Genomic DNA, 27,814 nt, shown 5'->3' on the forward strand with positions numbered 1-27,814 from the left:
CCAGTTCAAATAACTGGGGGATTTGCTTCTATGGAAGAAATTTACCTACGGAGAGGATCTCTAATGCTCCAGGGGAAAGAAGTAGTATAAATGAAGAAAGGTGAAGGTAGGGAAAATGTTTTAATCTAACTTTAAAAAGACAGACTTATCTCATATAGTGAGACAATGATAGGGGGAGAGTGACTAAAATATTGGGAGATGAGGAGAGATTTTAAGAATTCAATAGAAAATCCAACTAGATAGAGAATATAAACTGGATTTAACTGGTCCATAAAAAACTGTTTAGATATTGTGATGGTCAAACCACATTGTCAACTTAATTGGACTTAGAATCACTTAGGAGACATACTTCTGGGCATGTTTGTGAGGTTGTCCCCAGAGAAGATTAACTGAGGTGGTAAGACTCACCCTGAATGTGGTTGGCACTATCCCATGGGTTAGGTTGCTCAGACTAGGGAAAAAGAAAACCAGCTGAGCACTGGTGTTTTCCTTTCTCTGCTTCTTGGCTGGTACAATGACCTTGCAAGCCACTTCTACCATTATACCTTGACCACCATGATGAATAATAGTCCTCCTCTGAAATCCTTCCTTTCTTTTTTTTTAAAAAAAATTATTTATTTATTTATTTATTTGAGAGCAACAGATACAGAGAGAAAGACAGATAGAAGGAGAGAGAGAGAATGGGCGTGCCAGGGCTTCCAGCCTCTGCAAACAAACTCCAGATGTGTGCGCCCCCTTGTGCATCTGGCTAACGTGGGACCTGGGGAACCGAGCCTTGAACCGGGGTCCTTAAGCTTCACAGGCAAGCGCTTAACCGCTAAGCCATCTCTCCAGCCCCCTTCCTTTCTTAGATTGCTTTTTATCAGATAATTTGGTCATATAGATGAGAAAAGTACCAAATACAGATATCCATGGCAAGAAAAAAAGCAATGATATATCTAAATTCCATTAGCTATTTATAAAATAAAGATAATATTAATTTTATAGATTGAATGAAGATTAACTAAGAAATGTGAAGAAAACTTCAACATCAAAGACTGATTTTTTTAAGGTTTCTTTTTTTTTGTTTATTTTTATTTATTTATTTGAGAGTGACACACAGAGAGAGAGTGGGCACACCAGGGCTTCCAGCCACTGCAAACAAACTCCAGATGTGTGCTCCCCCTTGTGCATCTGGATAACGTGGGTCTTGGGGAATCAAGCCTCGAACCAGGGTCCTTAGGCTTCACAGGCAAGTGATTAATCGCTAAGCCATCTCTCCAGCCCCAAAGACCGAAATTTTTTAAAAACACTCAAAAACAGCAGGAACAAAGAATAAAATGTCAGTCAGTATACCCAAAGATGAGAAAATACAGTGCAATATTTTCTGGGTACTGAGTACTGCAGTGTAGTTTTGTTTAAATAAATCACAAGAGGGCTGGAGAGATGGCTTAGCGGTTAAGCGCTTGCCTGTGAAGCCTAAGGACCGCGGTTCAAGGCTTGGTTCCCCAGGTCCCACGTTAGCCAGATGCACAAGGGGGTGCATGCGTCTGGAGTTCGTTTGCAGAGGCTGGAAGCTCTGGCGCGCCCATTCTCTCTCTCTCCCTCTATCTGTCTTTCTCTCTGTGTCTGTCGCTCTCAAATAAATAAATAAAATTAAAAAAATATATGTTAAATAAATCACAAGAAAATAAAAGCAAGGTTTTAGAAATTATTCCATAATAACTAAAACAATAACTTCTATCAAAAATGTTGAAGCAGGGCTGGACAGATGGCTTAGCAGTTAAGTGCTTGCCTGTGAAGCCTAAGGACCCCGGTTCGAGGCTCAATTCCCCGGGACCCATGTTAGTCAGATGCATAAGGGGGAACACGCATCTGGAGTTCGTTTGCAGTGGCTGGAGGCTCTGGCATGCCCATTCTCTCTCTCTCTCTCTCTCTCTCTCTCTCTCTGCCTTTTTCTCTCGCTGTCTATTGCTCTCAAATAAATAAATAAAAAGACCAAAAAATTTTTTTAAAAATGTTGAATTGAAACATATAGTTGACATTTGTTTCTAAAAAGTAAAAACAAATGTCAGACTATGGTAACAAAACAAAAGAAAATGAACATCTAGTTGAGGAGAGAAGGCATCTGACAAATAGGATTACAAAAAGAGACAACAGAGAAAGCTGTGGGAGGAAATTATCAAAGAGACCACATGAGAAAAATGAAAGATTTCCAGAACTGAAGGATTTGAGGCTCTGGATGGGAGGAACCTAATGGCCACCCAAAAGATTAGATAAATGAATCACTGGATCACAGTGGATGAAAATAAACGCATGCAAGACATATCAGCATAAATTTTTAGTACATAAAGGATAAAGAAACTGGGTGTGGTGGCTGAGGTAGGAGGATCACAGTGAGCTTGAGGGCACCCTGAGACTACAAAGTGAATTCCAGATCAGCCTGGGGGAGAGCGAGATCCTACCTCATAAAGCAAAAACAAGCAAAAATTCCCTAAGAGATAAAGAAAGATCCTAAATCCTTTCTGGAAGTAGAAGGTGGGATGGTAGGGTGAAAGCAACACTTGGGAATAAGGACAGCATCAAACTTCAAAATCTTGAAAGTTTCAAGACCTTAACAGTACACCTTGTTTGAGGAAGTTACTAAGGATGTGCTCCACCCAAACAAGGCTTTGAACCAAGAAAAAGGAAGAGATGTAGTTCAGTATTAGAACCAACAGAACAGAGAGGCCAAGGGAGCCCACACTGTGGCAGGGGAGCAGCCTGCCAAAACCACACAGGGCAAAAGAGCCAAAAGGGAGACTTTATAAAAGACTAGACAAAATTGAAGGTATGTACTACCATACCTGACATGGATAGGAACATTTTTAATGCTTTAAATAAGTCTAAGAAAACTGTCACCTAGAAAATTTTAACTATTATACTTTGGCCAATAGTTTGGGAATATTAATTTTCCCATATCTTCAATAATACTTCACTAAAAAACAAAACAAAACAAAACAAAACATTTTCCCTATGGCATGTTAAAAAAAAAAAGAAGCTCATTGTTTTACTTGTCTTTTTCTGCTAACTGGTCAGGGTGAATATTTTTTCCAGCTCTTTAGTCATTGATACTGCCTCACTTAAAATTCATCTGTTGAGTCTGACAAGAGTCAAGTCTCATCGGCCCACCTTAGGGCAGTGCTTTGTTTCATGGAAAATAGAATCTGAGTACTAATCTGTGTAGTGCCAACAGATATACTACCACATAACAAATACACAGCTTCCTTGTGTGTGTGTCTGTGTGTGTGTGTGTGTATGGTGTGTATGTGTGGTGTATGCACACACGTATGCGGATGTGTGCACGCTGCACCTGTGTGTGCCTAGGCCAGAAAGGAAGTTCAGATGCTCTCCTCTATTACTTATACATGCACTGCCAAGAGTCAGGGTCTCTCCCTTAACCCAGAACTGCCATTTTTGGTCAGTAAGCCCCAGAGATTCTCTAATCTTTGTCCCCATTTCCCCTAAACCCCATGGGTTGGGGTTACAGCCATGTGTGGCCACACCCAGCTTTTTATAACTTGGGTTCTGCGGAGTCAAACTCAAGCTGTTTATGGCCCCGCCAGGGCCCCATGCGTAAGTAGTAAGGTCTTTTAACTGCTGAACCATCTCTCCAGCCCTCATCTTTCTTTGTATTAGTGGTCTGTCTGAGTCTTGCAAATTTTCTTTGTTTTGTTAGTCATTAGATGTTGGACACATGCGGGGCCCTGGGTTAAAGCAGGCCTAAACTATCAGACACGACTAGGGCCCCAGGCTATGGAGATTTCGTAGTAGCCTGAACCACGGACAAATCTTGGGTCCTGGGATCAGGAGGAGGAAGGCTCCTCCCCTCTCTCAGGGGTCTCAGTGAGCCTGGACCCCTGGCAATCTCAGGCCTTGAGATAGGCAGGAGTAGGGCCACTCCCTCCCCTCAGCCCAGGATGCCTGATAAGACCTAGACATCACTCATAGCCCTGTGACCTTTGGCCAATTGCCTAGGAAACTCCTTATATGGTATCAGCCAGCAGCCTTCACACAGCCCTGTGACCTGTACCCTATACCTCTTCTCACCACTGCATCGATTACCTGATTCCCTATGTGCTAGAATGAATGTCCTTATATGCCAGCTAGGCCTTGGAAAGAAACCTTTGAACCCACCAACCCCCTTAGGACCCTCTTCCTGCTCTCTCTCAACTGCTTATAAAAACCCAGTCCCCTGACAAATAAACAAGCTGTTCTCTGAAGCTGTTTCCCAGGTGTTTCTTCCCATTGCACTCATGGCCACTCAAGGCCCTGCTTCCAAGTTGCCTGCATGCCTCCAGGAAGCCAGTGTGCAATGGCACCCTAAGGAACCAGGGACCCACAGCTGGTGCCTGAACAGAAACCCTCTGAGACATGCTGAAGGTAAGTGAGTATTCCCCCAGAAGGACAGTCATCATCTAAGGGGACACTGGCCCATACCCACACGTTCTGAGGGCTAGCAGGTTTCTCTCTTTCCTCCTTTACTTTCGTTTTACGCCATTGTGAGGGACCAGATACAATGAATGGGCAACTGATGTCTCTTGGTGGAGGCCACTCTTTGGCATTGACTGAAGGCCTCTAGTCCTTTGCCTGGACCCTGATGGCCTGCTTGGGCATTGGCAACAACCCCCTATCTAATTCTCTTGAACACAAATCCGGTAACACATTGACCTCTTCTTACAAGCCTGTAGGGCAGGTCGCTGGTCTCTTAAGTTTGCATATTGGCTTTGGGTCTGGACCTCTGGGGAATCCCCTCTGGTGCTATTCAGCCCTCAGGAATGTTGCTCTCTAATCTTGGCATTTCCACTCTTTTTCTATCATGGGCAATATTGCCTCCCACCAAAAGGAATCACAGATTCGTGGATTAAGGGCTCTCCTGAAAGTTAGGGGAATTAAGCTCTCCCTGTATCTCCTTCTGGGAAGAAGTCCTCCAGATCGCTCCCTGGATGATTTCTGGGGATCCATATAACCCAGACATGTAGACCTGCATAGCTTATTTAACCAGGAGATGGGAGGCTCAGGAAGGAACCCCCCCCCCTTTTATCCCAATCACAGCAGCTGTTAGGCAATGTATCAGCTCCCCAAGAATAGTTCCACTCAAAAATCAGATGATGACTTCGATGAGGAGAATCCTGAAGACCAGACAGTTCCCTTGAAAAACCAATAGAACTGAAGTTAGAAAAAAATGACCCTTACTCCCCTACACCCACTCCCCTTTATCCACCGTTGCCACCATATCCGCCTCCAGATCCAGGCTGCCCCCTCTGGACTCATGTTACACAGGCCAAGAGAATCCCAACATGATAAATTCCCCTGGCCAGGACCCCCTTCCTCTGCCCTCCCCCCATTTTCGATCACACAACTATGTGAGGCCCAATATAACAATAAAAAGGCATTCAATCAGGAAGTAACAGCCTTTCCTGTTAATGTTCAACCAACTTGGGCTTGCCTCTAGACTAGTATCCCTATCAAGCCAGCAATCTTAAAGAGCTTAGACAGACAATTAAGGAGGATGGGAACCATGTGCCATGGACTAAGTCCCTCCTCCTGAGCCTACAGGGCTCCATTAATACCCCCCAGGACTGGCATGATATCTGCCAGTCCTCACTGCCTTGTCCCCTGTTCCTTCAATGGGAAGCCCTCTATAGAGATGAATGCCTCCAACAAATAAAAAGAAACCAAAACCAACAGAACATTCCCTGGGGATTTGATGACTTACAGGGCGATTTCTCCACAGGCCTTCAACAGGCCCAACAGCCCCCAAGTTTCTATGACCAAGCTCGCCTCTGTGCCCTCCAGGCAGGGGATAGAATACCACCCCCAACACCCAGGACAATACCTCTTCCTTACTGTCTCTTCATCAGAAGCCAGAGGAGACCCTCTCTAATTTTATATTAAGGGCAAAAACCAATTTAGAGAGAAAAGTCCCTGACCCAATGGTCAGGGACCTCCTTCTCAAAAGCATTATTTGGGAAGGTATAACTACAGAATGTAGGTTAACTTGCCAGAGCCTCAAAGATGAGCATTATGATAAGTGGATAATTGCCACTCAGGATATTGGGACTGCCTCATATAAGGCTGCCTCTCTGGCCCAGGCCTTTGCGGCAGCCTTAAAACCCAGAGACAATGCTTCAATTGTGGAAAAGAAGGACATTGGAGCGGGGAATGTCCTCAGCATCAAGCTGTTAAGGCGCCCCCCCCAAAAAAAAACAATTTGTCCTAGATGTTGCAAGGGATATCACTGGAAAAAAGACTGCTGCTTTACTTACGACAAAGATGGCAAACCCCCAGAGCCTTTAAATTTCAAAAGGGGAAACCCTCAGGCCTGCCAATAAGAGGGTAAACCCATAATATACAATGGGTAACAAGCATCCTAGAGGGGGCCCATCCAAGGCTGGCCTTAGAAGTTGGAGGAAAAATTGTCAAATGTCTAATTGATAGTGGGGCAGATAAGACAATCCTAAAATGGTCTGAAGTTCCCCAACACAGAATTAATTCACCGGCCCCAATTAATGGGGGTAGGTAGTCCTTCACAGGCTTATGTTACCAAAGAAGCCTTTAAGTGGAAGGACCCAGATGGAACTACAGGTCTCATCAGACCCCTAGTGGTGGATGTAACAACTAACCTGCTAGGGAGAGACATCCTTGAGGCCCTAGATGTAGCTATTGCCAGCAATATAGAGGGAGAATGCATTGAGATAGAAGAATATGAGAGATACCTTTGCCGATGCCACCCCCAATCCTAAAGGCCATTGTTAAGTATGAAACTCCCTGCCTAGAATGGCTCTCTGATGAGCCAATGTGGGTTGAACAGTGGCCTTTGCCAAGGGAGAAACTTGGAATCTTAAATCAGTTAATAACAGAACAAGTCCAACTTAATCACATCCACTCCTCGCAGAGCCCATGGAACACTCCTGTGTTTGTAATTCAAAAGGGCTCAGGAGGATGGAGGTTACTACAAGATCTTAGGGCCATCAATAAAGCCATGCTCATTTGGGGTACCCCTCAGAGGGTACTGCCCCTTGTGTTGGCCATTCTAGCCAACACCCCCCTCCTTGCTATTGATATTAAGGACTATTTCTTTCCTGGCCACCTGCACCCTAAGATCAAAAATGATTTGTGTTCTCAGTCCCCTGTATCAATAATGCAGGACCTGCCAAATGCTTTGAGTGGATGGTCCTACCCCAAGGTATGGCCAACAGTCCCACTATATGCCAAGAAGTAGTTGCTGCAGCATCAAGGCCACATTTATATCAAGGCCTTAATATCTATCATTATATGGATAACATCCTAGTATTAATACACTCCTCCACCTCACCAGCTGAGCTAAGGGATTAATTAACACCTTCCCTCACTGAAGCAGACTTCAAAATTGCCCCAAATAAAGTCCAACTTATCCCACCCATAACTTTCCTGGGGACAAAACTCTCCCTCACCTCTGCTCAGCCTCTTAAACCCACACTCTCCTTTCCCCAGAAGCTTACATTTGCCTTGCTTCAGAGCTTTCTGGAGAACCCCAGTTGGCTCCGACCATGGCTTCCTATCCTCACCAGTGATTTACAACCCTTACTTGACATGTTGAAAGGTGACAAAGACCCATCTTCCCCTGCCTCCTAAACCCAGAGGCAAAACAGGCATGAACCAAGAGTAATAATATTTTCTGAGATGGCACTTGCCCAGTACTCATCAGATAAGCCAATTCAGCTTATGATATTTAACTCCTCCCCAGCCACCATGGGAGCATGATACCAACCCCAAGGGGTTGTGGAATGGCTCCACACCTCCTTTGGCAGTGCCCCACATATATTAACAGAGATTGATGCCCTAGTGGCCATGATCAAAACCAGGCGAGACCAGGCTCTCCAAACCTTGGGCAAAAAACCTGACACTATCATAACCCCCTTCTCTCTCGCTGACATACAATGGCTATTTAGGAACCACTCCCAATTTGCAATCAGCCTAATAGGCTTCCCCAGTCAAATTGACAACCACTACCCTAATGAAAAATGGATTCCTGCAATAACCCTTTAAAATGGCTCATACACCACCTCTTTTCAAAAAACCAATCCTGAGTCCCCCCTCCATTTTTACAGATGGGGAGAGAGGGGAGCAGTTGTGGTTCTTTACTACCTAGGGATCAACCTCCCACCTTCATTTTTAAGGAACTTCCTGACCAATCCCACAATATAAGGAACTGTATGCCATCTATCAGTTCCTTATTCAAAGCCTTTTGCATGCAATGGAAGATTACTAATCACACAGGAATCCCACAGAACCCACAAGGCCAAGGTATACTAGAAAGGACACACCAAACCTTAAAAGCCCAACTTAAAAAACAACAGCCCAATACCTAACCACCCAACCTTCAGTTAGCCATGGCGTGACTACTTTAAACATTTTCAATATATACAAAAACTCCTAATACCCCCCCCATCACCTTCCACTGGCATATACCAGAGACTGCCCCTTCCATTCTGGTGTGATGACGAGATCCCTTAGATGGAACATGGAAGGGACCAGACCCCCTCCTCGCCATGGGAAGGGGATTTGCTTGTGTCTTCCCACAGGACCAGCCCAGGCCCATTTGGGTACAGGCTCGAAATGTCCAATTCCACCCCACCAACCAAAGAGATGGCCCACCTGATGTTGACAGATCAGAGACACTGACAGATCAGAGATGGAAGAAGCACCATCCCCACTGGCACTACCAAAGTCAGAAAATGGGAGATCCCGGAGGGAGGTCCATGACCTCATGGATGCAGCCAAAGCCATATGCCTGCCATACGCCTTCCTCTCAGCCATTTTGTTGGTGGCTTTAACAATCTTACATTCCAATGCAAATGCCTCTCTCCCTTCCTCTCTCATTATAACACCCCCCTTCCCCCTTTCCCATGGAGGATGGTGCTTTGAAGCCTGAGAGACCTACCAAGGGGTCAATAAAATCCTTGGCACAGGATATTGCCCTACTAAAGGGCTGCCAAAACACTGTCAACTGTCCTAAGTCTGTGGTTTGTGTGGACAGCATGGCATGCTTTGCCTATCGCCAAACTAACAGAGTGTCTTAAAGACCAGGACTAATATGGAGGATGCTCATAGGATTACTGTGGCACTGACAGCTTTAGGCATCCAGATGCTGTCTTTAAAGCCTTCTGGAAAACTGGAGAATGTACAATGTGTATACAAGACCCCTGGAAGGAACATTGGAAGACAGAGGTGATGGGAAAACTCTATGCTACTATCTACCACTCATCCTCTCCCTCTGGGACTCTTCATATTTCTAGACAGCACATCCCTGCTTCCTGCTCAGTGAAAAACTAAACATCATATTCTCTCACAGAAAACACAAGTCACAGAAAAAATACAAGCCACTGTTACATGGACACAATATATCCAATATGTAGCCAACCTTCTCCCCTTTTCTAACCATCCTAATGCTTCTAACTGCCTCTTTTGTACATCTCCTACCTGTCCCCTGCTAACTGCAGTCCCTATTAATGCCACCTTGAATACTTGACATGTATAACAAACTATTCCCAACCTCACCTTAGTGATATTCCCTTCTTTAATTCCGGTCAGGGTGTGCTTCTTTGATTGTCTAGCTCCAAGCCAACCAGAGCTGAATGCCTCCTCAATATTTCCATAACCAGGATCACTTGTGTCAAGACACCCGCTCTCCTTTGTTGCACAGGGGTAACAACCCTATGAATAAATGTTTCCTCTCCCACCTATTGTTCCAAAGTCTTAATTTTTCCACAGGTGTATCTCTATGAGGAAAAAGAAGCAACCTACCAGCTCCATCTGTACCAACCAAGAGAAATTTTCATCCCTCTGCTTGTGGGTCTCAGCCTGATGCTGTGTCTGGGTGCCTCCAGTGTGGCAGGAGCTGCTCTTGTTCAGACTAACTATCTTGCAGGCGACTTCCAAAACAAGCTTGACCAGGCCATGATATCAACTACCAAAAGCCTTGAATCTCTCCAGAGACAACTGAACTCTCTCATGGGCATGTTACTTCAAAACCATACAGTTTTAGACCTCAATACTCCTGAGCATGGGGAGACATGTGTAGTCTTGGGAGAAGAATGTTGTTTTTTTTATTAATGAATCAAACATTGTTGAACAAAATGTTAAAACCCTCAAAAAGCTCTACAAGGAGCTGCTTGACTGTTACAAGCCTGACGACCCCATCACCTGGTTCTCTAACCCTTTAGTCACTTGGCTTTTCTCCCTCCTTAGCCCCTTCTTTGCTATAGGAATCCTATTACTGGTAGCATTGCCTAATCAAAATTCTCAGACAACAGATAACTAATATTGCTAGAGTGGCTGATAACCAGGTCCTCATGCACCATCTAGCCCTATCTGAACCTATGATAGACTATAAAAATCTCATGCAATATGATGACACTGCCCCATTATAAAACAAAAAGGGAGCTGTTGGACATAGGCAGGGGCCCTAGTTAAAGCAGGCCTAAGCTATCAGACACGACTAAGGCCCCAGGCTATGGAGAGGTCACAGCAGCCTGATCCATGGACAAATCTTGGGTACTGGGACAGGCAGGAGTAAGTCTCCTCCCCCTCTCAGGGGTCTTAGTGAGCCTGGACCCCCCTCAATCTCAGGCTGTCCTGATAAGACTTAGGCATCACTCACAGCCCTGTGACCTTTGGCCAGTTGCTAGGAAATGCCTTATATGGCATCAGCCAGCAGCCTTCACACAGCCCTGTGACCCGTACCCTATACCTCTTCCCACCACTATGTAGATCATCTGACTCTCTTCCTACATGCTGGAATGAATGTCCCTATATGCCACGAGGCATTGGCAAGCAACCTTTGAACCCATAAATCCCCTTAGGACTTTCTTCCTGCTCTCACTCAACTACTTACAAAAACCCAGTCCCCTGACAAATAAACGAGCTGTTCTCTGAAGCTGTTTCCTGGGTGGTTCTTCCCAATGAAATCATGGCCACTCAAGACCGTGCTCCACAGTTGCCTGAATGCCTCCAGGAAGCCCATGCACAATGGCCCCCTGAGGAACCAGGGACCCACAATTAGAAATACCCTTAGCAGGCCAGAGAGATAGCTTTGTAGTTAAGATACTTGTCTGTGAAGCCTAAGGACCCTGGTTCCATTCCCCAGTACCCATGTAAACCAGATACATAAGGTGGTGCATGTGTCTGGAATTTGTTTGCACTGGCAGGATGCACTGGAGTACCCATTCTCTCTCTCCCTATCTGTCTCTTCCTCTCTCTTTCTCTCTTTCCCTTCTGTCTTTCAAACAAAGAAATAAAAAAATATATTTTTTAAAAGAACAGGAGTGGTGTGATGTGCTTTTCATCCCAGCACTTGAGAGGAAGAGTAAGGAGGATTACTGTGAGTTCCAGGCCAGCCTGAGACTATATAGTGAATTCCAGGTCAGTGTGGGCTACAGTGAAACCCTACCTCAAAAAATTAAAAGTAAAAAAAAGGAAAAGCAAAGCAGGAAATGTTTATTCACAACTAGTGAGCCTGGTGGCACACCTTTAATCTCAGTACTCAGTACTCAGAAGGCAGCAGAGTTAGAAGAATTGCTGTGAGTTTGAGGCTAACCTGAGACTACATGGTGAATTCTAGGTCAGTTTTGGCTACCGTAAGACCCTACCTCATTTAAAAACAACAACAAAATATTTTTAACTGGGGCTGGGGAGACTTCTCAGTGGTTAAGGTGCTTGTTTGCAAAGCCTATAGGCCTGGGTTCTATTCCCCAATACTCACATAAAGCCAGATGCACAGAGTAGCACATGCATCTGGAGTTCATTTGCAGTGGCAGGAAGCCCTAGCGTTCCTCTTTTCTCCCTCTCTCTCTTTCCTTTCAAATCTTTCTCTCCTTTCAAATAAATAGAAATATATATTTTAAAAAACATTTAATTTGTAGAAAATGGAATTTAAAAGTTTTGCCAGCCAGGCCAAATGAGCCAGTGGGTGCAATAGTGGCATGTCTATTATGGGGGAAATCAACTGCTTTCTAACTGGACTGGAGGCCCCTCCATGGGAGGGGATACATCCCTGGTACTGAAAATCTAGTCAAAAGTTTATGGTAGGGGAGGTCATGAGCTCTAGGGGAGCAACTCCTGCTGTTGTCTGGCTAAATGAATATATTATGCTCATCAAACTGCCCTCTGAGCACTTTTCTTAACATTCCTTGTATTAATGCTACTTTCACTTTCGGTTAGAGAAGCTTATCTTTTCAGATGGTGGTAACCACTGTGATGACTCAAAAGGCACCATAGTGCTGAGAAGAAGTGACAGAGGAGTGCTCAGCACTGAGACATCTCTATCACACCTTCTAAGACTCAGGATCCATTGTGGAAGTAGTGGAAGAAAGAACATAAGAGCCAAAGGCAAGGTGGGGTTGCTTACAATCCAATCTTGAAAACACAAAAATGGCCTGGATATCTATGACCTTGCAGTGCCTGGTACTGCCTATACAAGATCCTCATAATAGGAGGAAAAGATGATGACATCAAAATGAGAGAGACTGATTGAGAGGGGGAGGGAATATGGTGGAGAGTGGATATGTGAAGGGAAATGTAGGGGAGGGAAGGGAATTATAATAGTTTATTATCTATAATTATGGAAGTTATCAATAAAAAAGTTAAAAAAGAAATACCTTTAAGTAATATGCTTGTAATATGTGAGGATGGATTTTTAGAATAGGTGATGAGGTAGAAATACAAAATATGATCCCAAACAAATTTTACTATTTATATGGGTCTGGAACTTTCTCATATAAAAATATATTAACTAGGTGAGCAAAAGCCTACTTATATCCCTGAGCAATTAGGAAGTATCGGAGTCATTAATTGTGTATTTCTATTTAACCAATGATTTTTTTTTCCTTTGGGATATAATAAGAGAGCCTTTAGGGTTGTGTGGAATGTTTGTGCACTCCAGTGGGTGCTATTTACTTCCTAGACCATCCAGAGTCCTGGAGTTATATCATGTACAAGACATCAACTATGTATAGCAGCTTTGCTTGAGGATGTAGGGTCATAGGAAGTACTTCCAGAATATACCTGGAATAAACTAGAAGATTTTCTATAGCATGTCATTGACATACCTATCTGAAATTTACATATTAGGGTGACTCATATGAAACTGACAATTTCAAATGATTCAACCCATTAAACATTGTAAAATAGAGGGAGGTATTGTGCAGACACCTCAGGGCTAGTCTAATTGTGTTTACCTTTTAAAGACTCTCAGCAATAGAATAGCCATCAGTACAACATGCTTTCATGAATGAGTCTTGGTGTGTGTGCCAATGTAGCTAAATAAGTAGAGATGAGTCAAAGTAAACCAGGAATGAAACCCACTAAAAGACAGTCTTTCTAAAGAAGTTCTACAGCAAAACAAGATCTTGGAGACCAAAGATACTACCAATCCTGCAAAGTTAAATCAATACCAGGAATCTTCCAGGTGTATAAAGCAATGACCAAAGATGGGGAATATTTGTAACCCTAAAGAAGAAATGTATCTGAGAAGCACCAATTTTTTCCAATCTAAATACTAACAAGACCCCAAACGAGCCAAACCTCTGAGATGAGGTGTGTTCAGGGCGGTATAGCCATACGCAAGATATAGCATTTTCTCTTGTGAAAAAGGCTGTCTCTTTGTGATCACAGAGTATACCATGCCTACAGATGAACTAGTTTGGCCTGAAGGATAGTGATTTTTTTTTTTTTTACAGAGAATGTTTATAAATTTGGGTGGCCTGTTAGCATCAGGGAATTAGAAACCTCCTCACAAGCATTTTTAGTCCTAAAGGATTTAGCATGTAGCTGATGGTAGAGGCATAAGTAGGACACCTAAGATAGAAACAGGCTATCTTTAGCTGAGGTGAACATTTGTTATTATTGTCTGCCAACAGTTCATTTCCTCTTCTCCTTGCTCTAGGACTCTTAATTTCCTTTGAGGAACCAGACCTCACTCCCTCACAACCAAGATGTTTAGATGTCACTAATTCTTCCTTACCTGGTAGACAGAGGAGAGGCGTTAAGAAAGGGGAGGAGAGACAGTAGGACCAATTCCATGGAGAATTTTGCACCCTGACACTCCATCAAGTGTCCTATAAAGATCACCTAAGGCCATCACTGTTTAATGCCACACTCATCCTCAGTGTTATTTCCGTTTGACCCACACAGGCAGTATTGTACCCAACTTGCTCCTTCCTCCACTTCAAATACTTTACTTGCCTCTCAGGACAACACATCTCCTAGTTCATCTCCTACCCCTACTCCATTTTACACACACACACACACACACCACCACCACCACCAACAACAACATCAACAACAACAACAACAACAACCACCACCTTCTTGAAGATTCCAAGGCTCAATCTTTGAAACTTTCCTTTTCTATCTATATTCATTATTTCTCTGGTGATCTCATCTAATCTCCTTGCATTTAAATCCAGTCTCACTGCATTTAAACATTTCCTGATAAGGATAAGCCAAATTTATATCTCCAGCTTCCTGTTCTCCCACAAACTCCAGATTTGTGCACATACCAATGGTTATGTCTGAAATCTCCATGTTAAGCAGGAATCTGCTGTGCTTGGAGTGTGAAATGCCCCCACAGGCTCATATGCTTTAATACTTGCTTCCTGGATGGTGGCATTCTTTGGGGAGGCTGGGGACTTAACCTACTTTTCTTCCTGGTCTGAGGAGATAGGAGAAAGCTGCACCACAAGCCCCAACTGCCTTGGACCAAGCAGCTCCCAGCCGCCAACTCTTCCCCATCAAGACGGCTTGTATCTCCTAAACAGCAAGCCAAAAGAACCCCTCCTCCCCTCAGCTGCTTCTGTCAGGGATTTTCTCACACCCATGGGAAAAATAACTAATACAGCATGTTAAATTTAATTAGTATATCCGAAAGTGGTTTTCATCTTCCTACCCAAACCTGGTCTTTCTATAGTCTTCTCATCTCAGCTCAAGGCAACCTTATTCTTCTAGTTTCTTGGACCCCCAAACTTGAAATTGAGTATTCATCTATTTTCCATTCAAGCTCAATTAGGAAATTCTATGGACTCTATCTTCAAAATAAATCAATTGCTTCTCAACATTTCCATTTGTACCACCTAGAACTGGATACCTCATGCCTGTTCTTGCCTATATTATTACAGTAGAGTCTTAACTAGTCTCTCTCCAGAATGATCCTATTAAAACACAAACTGGACATAGCCACTCCTCTGTTCAACAGCTGCAGTAGTTTTCCATCCCACCATAAACACAAGTCCAGGGCCAGCAAGGACCCCAACACTGTGATTAGGTCAACCTTGTCTCGCAGTTCTTACCTCCATGCTGTCCCCATTCCAACCCTGCTGGCAGCTATGCTGTTTCTGAAGCATCTTATTTCTACTCAGGACTTTGGACTTGCTGGTCCCTCTGCCTAAAAGTGACACATGACTTCCCTTCTTTAAGATCTTTCTTTTGTACTTCCTTCCCTGCTTTATTATTATTTTTTTTCATCCTAACCTTTACCTCAGATAATGTGGCAGTTGTCTTATTTTTATAAAAAAATAAATATTTATTGTCTGGCTCTTTCACTGGATCCACCCAGAATGTAAAATCAAAAGTTGTCATTTTGTTTCCCAATGTATCCTTGGTGCCTAGAACAGTGTTTTGCACATACTCTGTTTAAGGTATTGAATAAATGAGTATGTTTAATACTTCAAATATGACCAAATTCAGTATTGCTTCTCCAATTACTTTCCCTCTCACACCTAACTCTTTTTTTTGAGGTAGGGTCTTGCTCTAGCACAGGCTGACCTGGAATTCACTCTGTAGTCTCAGGCTAGCCTCGAACTCACGGCAATCCTCCTACCTCTGCCTCCCAAGTGCTGGGATTAAAGGTGTGCACCACCATGCCCAGCTCTCACACCTAACTTCTTGCATTAAGCACTATATTCCTACTTTGTGATCCCTGTTCTTCAACTCTCAATATGGAAAAGTATTCTACCAATCTATCCTTTCCAAATATAGTTATAAACTCCAAATTTCTAAACTAAATCACTGTGTTTCTTTGTTGTAAAAAAATATATACCATTAATACAGAAGAGGTGGCGAAAAGAATGTAAGAGCCAAAGGAAGGGTAGGACTCCTTACAACGTGCTCCCTCCAGACATAACATGGCCTGGATATCAATGACCTCATAGTGCCTGACACTACCTACACAAGACCATCATAAGAGAAGGAAAAGATCATGACATCAAAAGTAAAAGAGAGACTTATTGAGATGGGGAGGGTGTATGATGGAGAGTGAGTGGAGTTTCAAAGGGGTAAGTGGGGGGGGGAGGGAAGGTATCACCATGGGGTATTTTTTATAATCATGGAAGTTGTTAATAAAAACTTAAAAATATATATACCATTAAACTTTTAATTTTTTAATATTTTATTTTAACTTATTTATTTATTTGACAGAGAAAGAGGGATAGAGGGAGAGAATGGGCACATCAGGGCCTCCAGCCACTGCAAATGAACTCCAGATGTGTGTGCCCCCTTGTGCATCTGGCTAATGTGGGTCCTGGAAAATTGAACCTTTGGCTTTGCAGGCAAACGCCTTAACTGCTAAGTCATCCCTCCAGCCCAGACTTTTAATATTTTTAAGAGAAGAAATATAGGATTATGAATAGCAAACATAAAAATGTGCCCCAGTTCCCAAAGCATTCAGCTGTGGAGTAATGATAGAGGACTGAGGCAGGTAAGCTAGAAGAGAGATGTGGCATGTATTCTCATTCTCCTTCTCACCTTTTCTATGACGTGAACACTTCTTACCGTAGTCTCAAAATATGCTCTTTCTTTGGCTACCAAGGTCAGATTCTCTTTCACTTTCTTCTACCTTTTGAGGCATTCTTTTGGAATTTCTTTTTAAAGCCCATTCTCTTCCTTAATCATTATGATGTGGTGTTTCTCTATATCCTATTTCTCATTATATTGTTTTTATTCTCTGTGCTGTAGGCTGACTAATCCATATCTACATTCCCAACCACTAAGTTCATGTCTCAGTTGAAGCCCTCAATGTCTCTTCATCTTGGTCAGACATCTCCAAATTCTGTATCCACATTTCTAGCAACCAACAAAGTATCTCTGCCTTGCTTGATGTCTTGTAGATACCTCAAGTTAAACATGTCCCCAGATAACTTTGTAATCCCTTTTCTCCTCTGCCAAATTTATTCTCCCTCACCCATTTTCAGCCTTGTTTATAAATATTTATTAGCCCAATCATCCCAATAAAAACTTGGATAAGTCCTGACATCTCTCCTCTTCCCTCCACCTAATGCTTTTACCTCAGAGTCTATCTCAGAAATAGTCCAAATTAAATACTGTCTAAATTGATGGCAACACAAGTTAAAATACTTTGCCACATTTTTTTCATTTTCTTTTATTATTATTATTATTATTATTATTATTATTATTTATTTGAGAGCGAAAGACACAGAGAGAAAGTCAGATAGAGGGAGAGAGAATGGGCACGCCAGGGCCTCCAGCCTCTGCAGACGAACTCCAGACGCGTGCACCCCCTTGTGCATCTGGCTAACGTGGGACCTGGGGAACCGAGCCTCGAACCGGGGTCCTTGGGCTTCACAGGCAAGCGCTTAACCGCTAAGCCATCTCTCCAGCCCCATTTTCTTATTAAATATTACCCACAAGGATTTTTTTTTCAATATAACTATCAATTCATTAGGATGAAAAATTCCAGTAATGGTCATTGTCTCCTCATCTGAGATAAAGTAGTGTGACCAGAGGCAAATAAACAGAAGGGTTAGCTCGCCCTCCCAACACGCCTGAACTCAGGGACAACAGAGCATGCTAATGGGAGCAAAAAGGCAAAGTGTGACAAGAGGGGTACAGAGGCTTTTTGTGAAACCTCAGGTTTGTTGTTTTTGTTTTAAATTCTGAGAACCACAAAGGATATAGACCCTGAGAAGAGTCTTTGCCAAATGCCTTTATGCTTGTGGACAATAATACTGACAGAATTCTGACATGCAGACTGTGCTATAAAAAGGCAAAGATACTTGTCATTCACTGCGTCTCTATAAGCCAGATTTTAAGACTGTATATGCAGCCCATTGAACATGGTACTATCTCATAGGTGTTGAATGAGTCAAGTAAATGCCAATGAGAGGAACAATGCAGGTACAGCAAAAGGAGACTGCAAAGAAATACAGCAAATTGCCACGAGGGACGTTTTTTCTCTTTCCCAGTTACCTCTAGTACCATGGCATGTTCCTGGGCATGTGCTGCATCACTTACCTCTTCAGGAGTGCAAAGATATTGTTCACATCCTTCCAATGAATCAAAAGGAAATACTTCTAGTCTTTTGAAGTGAAATCATTCCTTGAATTTAGATTAAAAATAATCCTTTAAGTTTTTTCACATATCTCTGTATTTTCCTGAATCATAATTCAAGTATACTGGTCACTGATTTGATTTTCAAATGTCACTGTCATTTATTAGTTACTTTATTTTTTATTTACTTATTTGAGAGAGAGAGGTAGAGAAAGAAAGAGATAGAGAGAGGGAGAGAGAGAATGGATAGGTGTGCCAGGGCCTCCAGCCACTGCAAATGAACTCCAGATGCATGCACCCCCTTGTGCATCTGGCTAACATGGGTCCTGGGGAATTGAACCAAGGTCCTTTGGCTTTGCAGGCAAATGCCTTAACTGCTAAGCCATCGCTCCAGACCATACTTACTAGATTTTATCTTAGTCATTATAGTTTTTATAACTTCTTTTTCATGTCTAATTTTTGTTGTTTTCATTTTATTGAGTTCTTTATTGTAGGAAAATATGGCATATGGTCATATCCCAATCCAGTTAAACTCTTATGTTCCCTCTCCTCCACTCCCACCATTCCACTGAGGGAACTCATCAGTGGGATTATCACTAATCACCATGGGGTGATGAATGCTCTAGTCAGGCTGTGTGGGGAGGGACAGTGCCTCAGAGTACACCCATCTCCCTGGAGGAGGTTCCCAGGCTAGCACTGATAGCAGCAGCATATTTAATCCACCACATCCTCTGTAATGGTTCCTGGGCCCTGGAAGGTGTAATAGAGATAGCTAGTCTTGCACTAGGCAGCTGGCTTTCTTTTCTTGTACTTCTGATGAGTCTTAGGTCTTCCTGGTTTTTACTACCATCTATAAAAAGTAGATTCTCTAGAAAAGAATGAGAGCAGCATGGGTCAAGGGGGGTAAATATAGATTTTAGAAGTTTCTCAATCATTATGTTTTACTGTCTCCATTTAGAAGATATTTCTGTTGCCAGGCAGGGTAGTACATGTCTATAATCCCAGCTCTAGAGAGGCTGAGGAGAAAGAACCTTTAGTTCTAAGGCAGCTTGCACTACAATGAGACCCTGTATCAAGAAACAAAATTAATGACCTGATTGCTGAAGACATCTTAGAACTGAGCTGGAAGCTTTCTTCCTGCTGGCTAGCTCTCATAGTGGTGCAAGGTACTCGGCAGGTGTTAGGGGAGAAAAGTCATCAACAATCTTACCCAGCAGTTGACCCTGTAAGCTATACAACCATCAGCCAGGCAGGATATGCCCACTGGTGGTTGAATAGTGGTACAAATGATATGGGGGTGATCAACTGCTCTCTGATTAGGTTTGAATTCTACTCCATGGGAGGGAATTCATGGCTGATACTGAAAACCTAATCAAAAGCCTGTGTCTGGGAAGATCATAGACCCTATGAGGAAAACCGCGACTGTTGTTTGTCTAAATGGATATGTTGTGTGTTCATCAAATTGCCCTTTAAGTTGTGTGTGTGTGTGTGTGTGTGTGTGTGCGTGTGTGTCTATAGATTGATGCCACTATCATCTTTGGTTAGAGAAACTTCTTTTTGTAGATGTTGTTGATTACTGAGGTGACTTAAAACACATTAAAGTGCTAAGAATAAGTAACTCTGGAGTGCTCAGTGCTAAATGAGACATTATATCACTCCCTCTAAGGGAACAGTGCAGAAGAAGAGGACTGAAGAATGTAAGAATCAGAGCACGGGGTGAGTGCTGTAGAATGCTATCACCCAGGCACGCCACCTCACCGGGACTGCCACAACCTGCTCAAGGCCCACTCAATACTGGGCTCATCAATACTCCATCATGGATGATGGAGAGGAGCACAAAGCTCCCATATCTCCTTGAAGAAGTATAGGCAGTTGATGGTGGGCAGGGAAGTAGGAGACATTTTCTGCAGTGGTATAGTCACTGATAAGACCCAAGTGTGCTGGTAAATAATCCTTTGCCATTGGCCCTGCATCAACTAGAATTAAATTCAGTGGGTCACACCCACACACAAGAAAATAAAATGAGTCATCAAAGAAGAGGGACTAGTTGAAAAGAAGGAGTTCAGTGGAAAGAGAATGGAGAGGAGGTTCAAGAGAAGGTAATGGGAGGAGATTATGACCAAAATACATTATATATACATGTATAAAAATTGCCAATAAATAATAAGATGACTAAAGGAAAAAAAATATTTTTTTTGCTCATGTCAAAAAACTTCCTGGGCTACAGCAAGACCCTACCTCAAAAAACAAACAAACAAACAAACACAAAAGCTGGGCTGGAGAGAAGGCATTTGCCTGCAAAGCCAAAGGACCTAGGTTTGATTCCCCAGATGCACAAGGTGGCCCATGCATCTGGAGTTTGTTTGTAGTGGCTAGAGGCCCTGGTGCATTCATTCATTCATTTTTTTCTCTCCCAAATAAATAAATAATAAATAAAAATAATTTAAAAAAATCTTTACAGCTGGGCATGGTGGTGCATGCCTTTAATCCCAGAACTCAGGAGGCAGAAGTAAGAGGATTGCTGTGAATTTGAGGCCAGCCTGAGACTACATAGTGAATTCTATATCAGCCTGGGCTAGAGTGAGACCCTACCTCAAAAAAACAAACAAACAACAAAACCCTTTTACATAAAAGTGATTATTTACAGGAAACCTTAATATATAAATGTACTACAAATTGATTATATTCCCATCAGGATATCCTCTTTTGTCCCCTTTCTCCACCTCTTCTCACCCATTCCACTGAGGGCCCTCTTCAGTGGGGGCATCAGTAATTATATAGAGGAATTACGGAATGTGCCAGACAGCTCATGTCAGGAGGACAAATAGCTTTTTTTTTTTTTTAAAGGAAACATTTCATTTAAAAAATTTATTTATTTATTTATTTGAGAGCGAGAGCAAGAGAGAGAGACAAAAAGAATGGGTGCACCAGGGCCTCTAGCCATTTAAAATGAACTCCAGACACATGTACTACCTTGTGCATCTGGCTTTACGTGGGTACTGAGGAATCAAACCTGAGCCTTTCGGCTTTTCCAGCAAGCGCCTTAACCGCTAAGCCATCTCTCCAACCCTAAGGAAAACATTTCTTTATGAGGGGCATGTCCTGCTTCTTGGGTCTCTCTCGAAAGTCATTCTGACATTATAGGACAGAACCTCCAAGTTGCATGCTGTTTGATAACATCTCCCCAAGTTTCATTTCTCCAACCATCATTCTGCTCTTAATCCCTTCATTTCCCCACAGTCCTCTTGTATCCACTTCTCTACCTTTGCAGCTAGCATGGTTCCCACCTGATTTCTGCAGAATGCCAACAGTGCCACACACATGCAGCACCCAGCCTCAGCCCTGACAATCCCAACTCCCTGGGATCCCAACACATAAAACAGGGTTCAACAGGCAGCCATATGTTTTGCTTTACTACTGATCAAACTGAGCATCATTGAAACCACTGGAAAAATGGGAAAATATTTAGGAAATCCAAGACAAGGCCTTTTTATTTTGCAATAGAATGTGTTCTGGAGATACAATTTTGTTTCTGGGATACGGCAAGCTGAAGGCCTCAGAGTCATGTTCTAGGGCATATGTTTGCTGAAAGAACAAATGGACTGCCCTTCTCATCCCGCAATGGTGTAAGTGATCATTACTCCTTGTGGCAATTTTAGTGGGAGGTGAAGGAGAGGGACCCACTGCTGCCAAAATAAGCTCTGAGACTAAAACATGCAGTGATCTTATAATGCTGCCAGTCAGTACGGCAGGAAAAGGTTGACATTATCATCATCTGCAGTGTGTTAGAGACTCAGGATCTCGGCCAACACCCACCTAGTGCTTCCAGATGAGACTTTGAATTTTAGGATTCCAATAAGGCATGGGAAGGTTAATGTTTGAGAAACACTGTCCCAGAGACACCACCACCATCACACATACAACCATAACTAGACTAAGCTAGAACCTCCCTCTTCTGCATTTCCATCAAACCATCAAAGTGTTCCATGAATCTTTACCACTGGGGCTGCCCTTTATTTTGGCCCCTCTCCAAAATGTTTCAAATTTGATTTGATTTTCTCCAGGCCTCACTTTTACCTTATGCAGGCTGAGCACTTATATGTGAGCAAATAGCAAATTAAAAAATTAAACACCCCTGACCCAGTCACAATGACTGATCATTGAGAGTAGAAAGACAACCAAAAAGACAACACGGGGTAGAAAAACACTGTGAAAATGTGGTTAGTTAAGTAAAAGCCATACCAATCACAAGCACTGTTTTCCAGATGTGCCTTATTTCTTTCATTATTACTATGCAAGAAAACCGTAAGAAAATTATCTAATATGCATCTGGTTACTTAGTAAAGCTTTCTTTTGATTACATGACTGGTAATCACAAACTCATGGTCAAGGCTAGATGCTTGGCTTCAGTCTTCAAGTCTCCAGGATGCTCAGAACTGGAAAGGAAGAACTTTTTACTGTTACATCCAGACTGCAGTTTTAATAAAAAGAAAAGTTTCTTAAGTCTTGCTGGGAGGGGAAGGGGCTTCATGTGGTCATCATACTCCACTTATTGTTATAGGTCCAATTGAAGTGGCCCACTCTTTGAGAAGTTTTCATAAAAGCTATTGCTCCCAATTCTGTTTTTCATGGCACTGTCCACTGCTATGATGGATCTTAGGGAGGTGGCACTCATTTGTTAGGAATCTAGGCTTTGCAGCCTAGTTACATATACAAAATTCTCCCTCTGCCAATTACTAGCTATGTGACCTTGGCAAAATGACCTCCTTGTATCTATAAGATACAGAAACTAGTATCAGAGGATTCTTGTGAAGACTACATGAGGCCACACATATAAAACATACCAGCGTCTGGCTCATAACAAATAACCAATGCTAGCTGTTAGGAGCACTACCTCATAGAATCTGGTTCCAATTAGAATTGGTTGTGCATGTCTTCCTCTTGCTAGATTATGAGCAAACTATTTATATTCCAAGGAGCTGGCATAGGTACTTACAAATGGCAAACAAACAATAATATTTGTCAGATCTTAGTTTGAAGGTATGCCAGAACGAGAAAGGGGAGTGTGCTAGAAACAAACCTAATGTGCTGTAAGATTTCAGCCAGGGCCAACCTCGGTAGTGTTTGCTTTACTCATTACCAGGGTACACTGTCTTGGACAACGTCACTATAAAGTGGGGCTAGGGAAACAGTATTTAAGGAACCAGATGTTCTGTTCAGGAACGGCAAAGTTCTGAATTTGAGATGATAGGAGGCCCAAGATGAGTGGGGACTAAAGGCTAAAGTTCACCCAAACTGGGTGTCCAGGCATGAAACTATACAAGCAGTTAAGATCATCTATTAGAGGGTAGGCATTTTTTGAAAAATATTTTTACTTATTTATTTATATTTATTTAAAAGAGAGTGAAAGAAAGAGGGGGGAGAGAGAGAGAGAGAATGGGCACACCAGGGCCTCCACCCACTGTAAATGAACTGCAGACACATATACCACTTTGGGGAATTGAGCCTGGGTCCTTAGTACCTTAACCACTAAGTCATCTCTCCAGCCCAAGGGTAGACATTTTGTTTTTTAGTGGATTAAGGGATGTCTTTGAGGCTTGTGCAAAAACTATATGCATCCACTGGGAGAAAGCCCTACTAAAAGCTCAGAGGCCCCCTCTTAAGCCGGCCTCCTGACTCTTGAATGAACATGAACTGAAATTATGACACTTAGTTTAATAGATACTTCCTGAGTGCCCATTAGGAAGCCCAAGGGGCTTTTGTCTAGCAAGGACCTTCTGGACTTGCAAAAGAGTCTCTAGGAGTACCATCTTTTGGGCAAAGCTCACATCTTCTGAGATGGACACCAACTTCAAACACCTGTCCTTGTGGCAGGGTGTGGTGGCACAGCATTTAATCCCAGCACTCGGGAGACAGAGGTCAAAGGATTGCCATGAGTTTTTGGCCACCCTGAGATGACACAGTGAATTCCAGGTAAGCCTGGGTTAGAGTGAGACCCTACCGCGAAAAAACAAAAAACAAAAAACAAAAAAATCTTGTCCTTCTGTCTGGTGAATGTGATGTGACCACCAAGCTGACTCACAGTAAGAACACCAGAGTCCTCTTATGTACCTATTTGTGCAACTGCCACCATAACCACTGGCCACTGAATGTCAGCTGTTTCAGAATCAGTGCTCAGTGCCTACCCACTTCCTGGACACCTGGCATCAGGTCCTCTAGGACTCCTGCATGAGGCCCAGAGCCACTTCCTGTGCCTCTGTCAATGCAGAAGCCTCTCTCCCACAACCTCACCCACATGAACAGTAAAGTGGCCATGATTTTAAAGACAAAACAAAGCAATGCACTGACACTGCACCTCCAAAGATGAATAAAAAAATTATAATGTGAAGGGAAGAAGGTGACAGACACAAAGCAGGAATATAGGTAAGTAGATAGATAAATATAATTAGACGTAAAGGATGAGGTGTTATACAGATCCAGAGCAGGTCCTGATCTAGGCTCAAAGGGTTAGAGAAGGCTTAAAGGGAAGAGTAACACTTAAGAGAAGTCTTGGAGGAAGGGAGTCATGTCAACTGGAAACACTTGTTGAACAGATGCTATGTATTAAGCCATTCTAGAAACCTTGCACGAATCTCCCTCATTCAGTCCTTACATTAATCCCATGAAACATGTATTATTATTCTCTTCATTTGACAGATGAGAAAAACAGGTCTGTGAGGCAGAGAAAAGTGCCTTGCAGCTGTATGAACAGGAGGAAAGGATTAGTTCCCTGGGGAACCGAAAGTGCCCTAGTGAGGACTAGCTGGCGTCGTGGACACAATTTCAGAGATGACTGAGCCAGGTCTCAGTGTTAGAAACCAGAAGCAGGGGATTTCTGGTCTGATCTGGACTTTTCAACATTTAACTGTCTGATTCATGTCACCTAACCCCTCTGAACCTCCACTGCTCCCTTTTGTAAAAAGAACTACACAGAACAACATCTCCTACATTCCCTCCTGTAGTCATCTGCTTCTTTCCCATAAACAATGATCATGAACACCAAGTGAGAAAAATGTGCATGAAATCGATTGCAAAATACAAGTTCCTTCACAGACAAGATTTCTTCAGTATCTCTTCCCCAGCAGCGTCAGAAATTTGGGAACATAGAACTCAGCGATCTAGTGTCTGAAACAGAGCCTGCAGAGCTTTCAACAGTATGGGGAAGTAGTGACACTCTACCCTCACCCTGCAACCCCAGTCTGCCTGCATCCACACTAACCACTTCCTAACTAGAGGATCCCAAAATGAGTTATCCCATCGGCTCCCCAACTTTGTCATCTGGAAAATGGGGGTATGATGACAGCACTTACCTTATATGGTTGATGTGAAAACTGCAAAGCACAGATAATAAACTTAGAACTATTCCCAGCACAGAATAAAGATTCAGAAAACCCAAACAGACATCACTTATTTTCATTATTAAGAAATCTGTTAGCTACTCATCCTGTTCCTCTGCATTCTGTATGTCAAAGTTCTGTGAGCATATCAGAAGTTAGCAACAATGAAGAAGGAGGTTTGCGACCCTTACATTCCCTCGTTCCCTCCTTCCTCCTGGCTCCCAAGAGCTGGCAGGCTGCTGGCTCTCCGTCCTGGCAGAAAATGCCCAAAAGAGGTAAAAGAGAGAGGCTACACACCATTTGTGAAAACTAGGCTGCTCTCAAAGTTTTCAGACAAAATTGAATGTAGACAAAACTCAACTTATTCCTCCTTCCACCCTTTCCTGCCCTTCACCCCTGACAAGCACACTCCCCCACACATCTCTAGAAACTTGCAGCCTTTTGCAATACATACTCAGGGGTCCTGTTGTGACAGCTTCTTGCCACATTAACTTGCCTGTCCAACTCCCTACTGAGAAGCCTTTGCTAATTTCACAACAGGAAAGCACGCAGGAAATTCGAGAACAAAACAGATCTACAGACGGAGCCCAGCATCTTCAAACACGCGGAGACCCAAACTGAGGCTAGATGACTCCAGACTGTAGACCAGGCAGCCGCCTCTTAAGGTACAAGGGGACTGCAAAAAGTCATTTGCCTCAAAACCCAGATCTGCATATCAATTAATAATGAATATTCATGAACTCCTCTAGCTTGCTCAAGAGCCACCCTAGACTTCAACCCTGGGTTCTGCTTCCCAGAAGTTTCCCAAAGCTCTTTCTCTGCCTCGGATCGGAGGAGGGTGGGAAAGTTCATTCAGGGCTTTCTGCCTCTTGCTCTTTCAAGTACTTGCTTTTGGTCTGGGCTTTTGCTTTTCGGCTTTTTTCTTAACGGTTTGGATCAAATCAGTTTGGTCTTACCCTTTATATCTTCCATAAGTAGAAGCTTTTTGTTCTCTTCCTCTTCCTTTTGTCTTTTTTTTTTTTTTTTAATTTGCTTTGGCAGCCTCTGTTTGCTGTGGTCGGCTCTGTGTGAGAGGTACTCAAGGATCAGAGATATAACAGACCCTAGGGCTTGTGGGAGGGGCTAAATTAGCCAGCCTGTTTCGGAAGGAACCTCAAACCCTGTGTCTTTTTTCATTGACGAGAAATACAGATTGGCGGAGGAGTCCAGCTGCTCATTTCCCTAGTTACTCGAAAGCTTCCCTGGGTTGTAAATTTTTTTTTTTCTATTCTTGAAGTACTATGTATTCAAAGTGCTCTCCCTTTCTTTCCTCCATTCATCCTTTTATATTTCTCTCTCCTTCTATGTTCTAGAAATTCATTTTTCTCCCTTGAAAACGTCATCTTGATTATAAGCAAAAAAGCTATTTGTGCATTGCAATTATGAAGCCAGATAACAAGAAACTTGTTACCTTGATACTCTCTGAACACCTGTAGGAGGGAAGGGGAGTTCTTTCCGAACACTGCCTGTTTATGATGAGCAGTCCTTATAGATCACCCAAGCAATGGGTTGGACTGCATGAGAAACCACATTGGTGGCTGGAAAGCTGTATGCCTCCACAGCAAAACCCACTCACTCTGGGTACCCATCTAGCTCTGACGATGTAAGTCATCGTCACCTTTGCCCAACTATGACTTCCTACCTCCAAAGTCCTTCAAGTGGATTGCTACTCCTCCACTTTGTGAGATGACCCAAATGCAGCTAAGAGGCTGACCAATAATGTTTTTCTTTTGGTTTTTCAAAGTAGGGTATTGTTCTAGCCCAGGAAGACCTGGAATTTACTATGTAGTCTTAGGCTAGCCTCAAACTCACAGCAATCCTCTTACCTCTGCCTCCTGAGTGCTGGGATTAAAGGTGTGTACCACCATGCCTGGCTAACCAAATAATTTTTAAACTCTGTTTATGAACTTTTTATGTTTATGAACTTGCTTTAAAATCAGAATAAGGGCTGGAGAGATGGCTTAGCAGTTAAGCGCTTGCCTGTGAAGCCTAAGGACCCCGGTTCGAGGCTCGGTTCCCCAGGTCCCACGTTAGCCAGATGCACAAGGGGGCGCACA

General features: G+C 43.0%; 1 protein-coding gene across 2 annotated transcripts in view; it reads right to left on the reverse strand.

Annotated features, from left to right (window-relative positions):
* Positions 1-26,773, reverse strand: part of Entpd1 (ectonucleoside triphosphate diphosphohydrolase 1) — a 90,484-nt gene extending 63,711 nt beyond the window's left edge. Inside the window, exon 1 of one of the 2 annotated variants that reach the window (XM_045142231.1) lies at positions 26,675-26,773. In XM_045142231.1, the coding sequence (XP_044998166.1) occupies positions 26,675-26,690 (16 nt within the window). In that variant the 5' untranslated portion in view covers positions 26,691-26,773. Of the gene's footprint in view, positions 1-26,172; positions 26,362-26,674 lie in introns of those variants that run through there. The other variant, XM_045142230.1, reaches the window with a different exon arrangement.
* Positions 26,774-27,814: the final 1,041 nt, after the last annotated feature.

The sequence above is a fragment of the Jaculus jaculus genome, chromosome 1 (genome assembly GCF_020740685.1).
Source record: "Jaculus jaculus isolate mJacJac1 chromosome 1, mJacJac1.mat.Y.cur, whole genome shotgun sequence".
NCBI lineage: Eukaryota > Metazoa > Chordata > Mammalia > Rodentia > Dipodidae > Jaculus > Jaculus jaculus.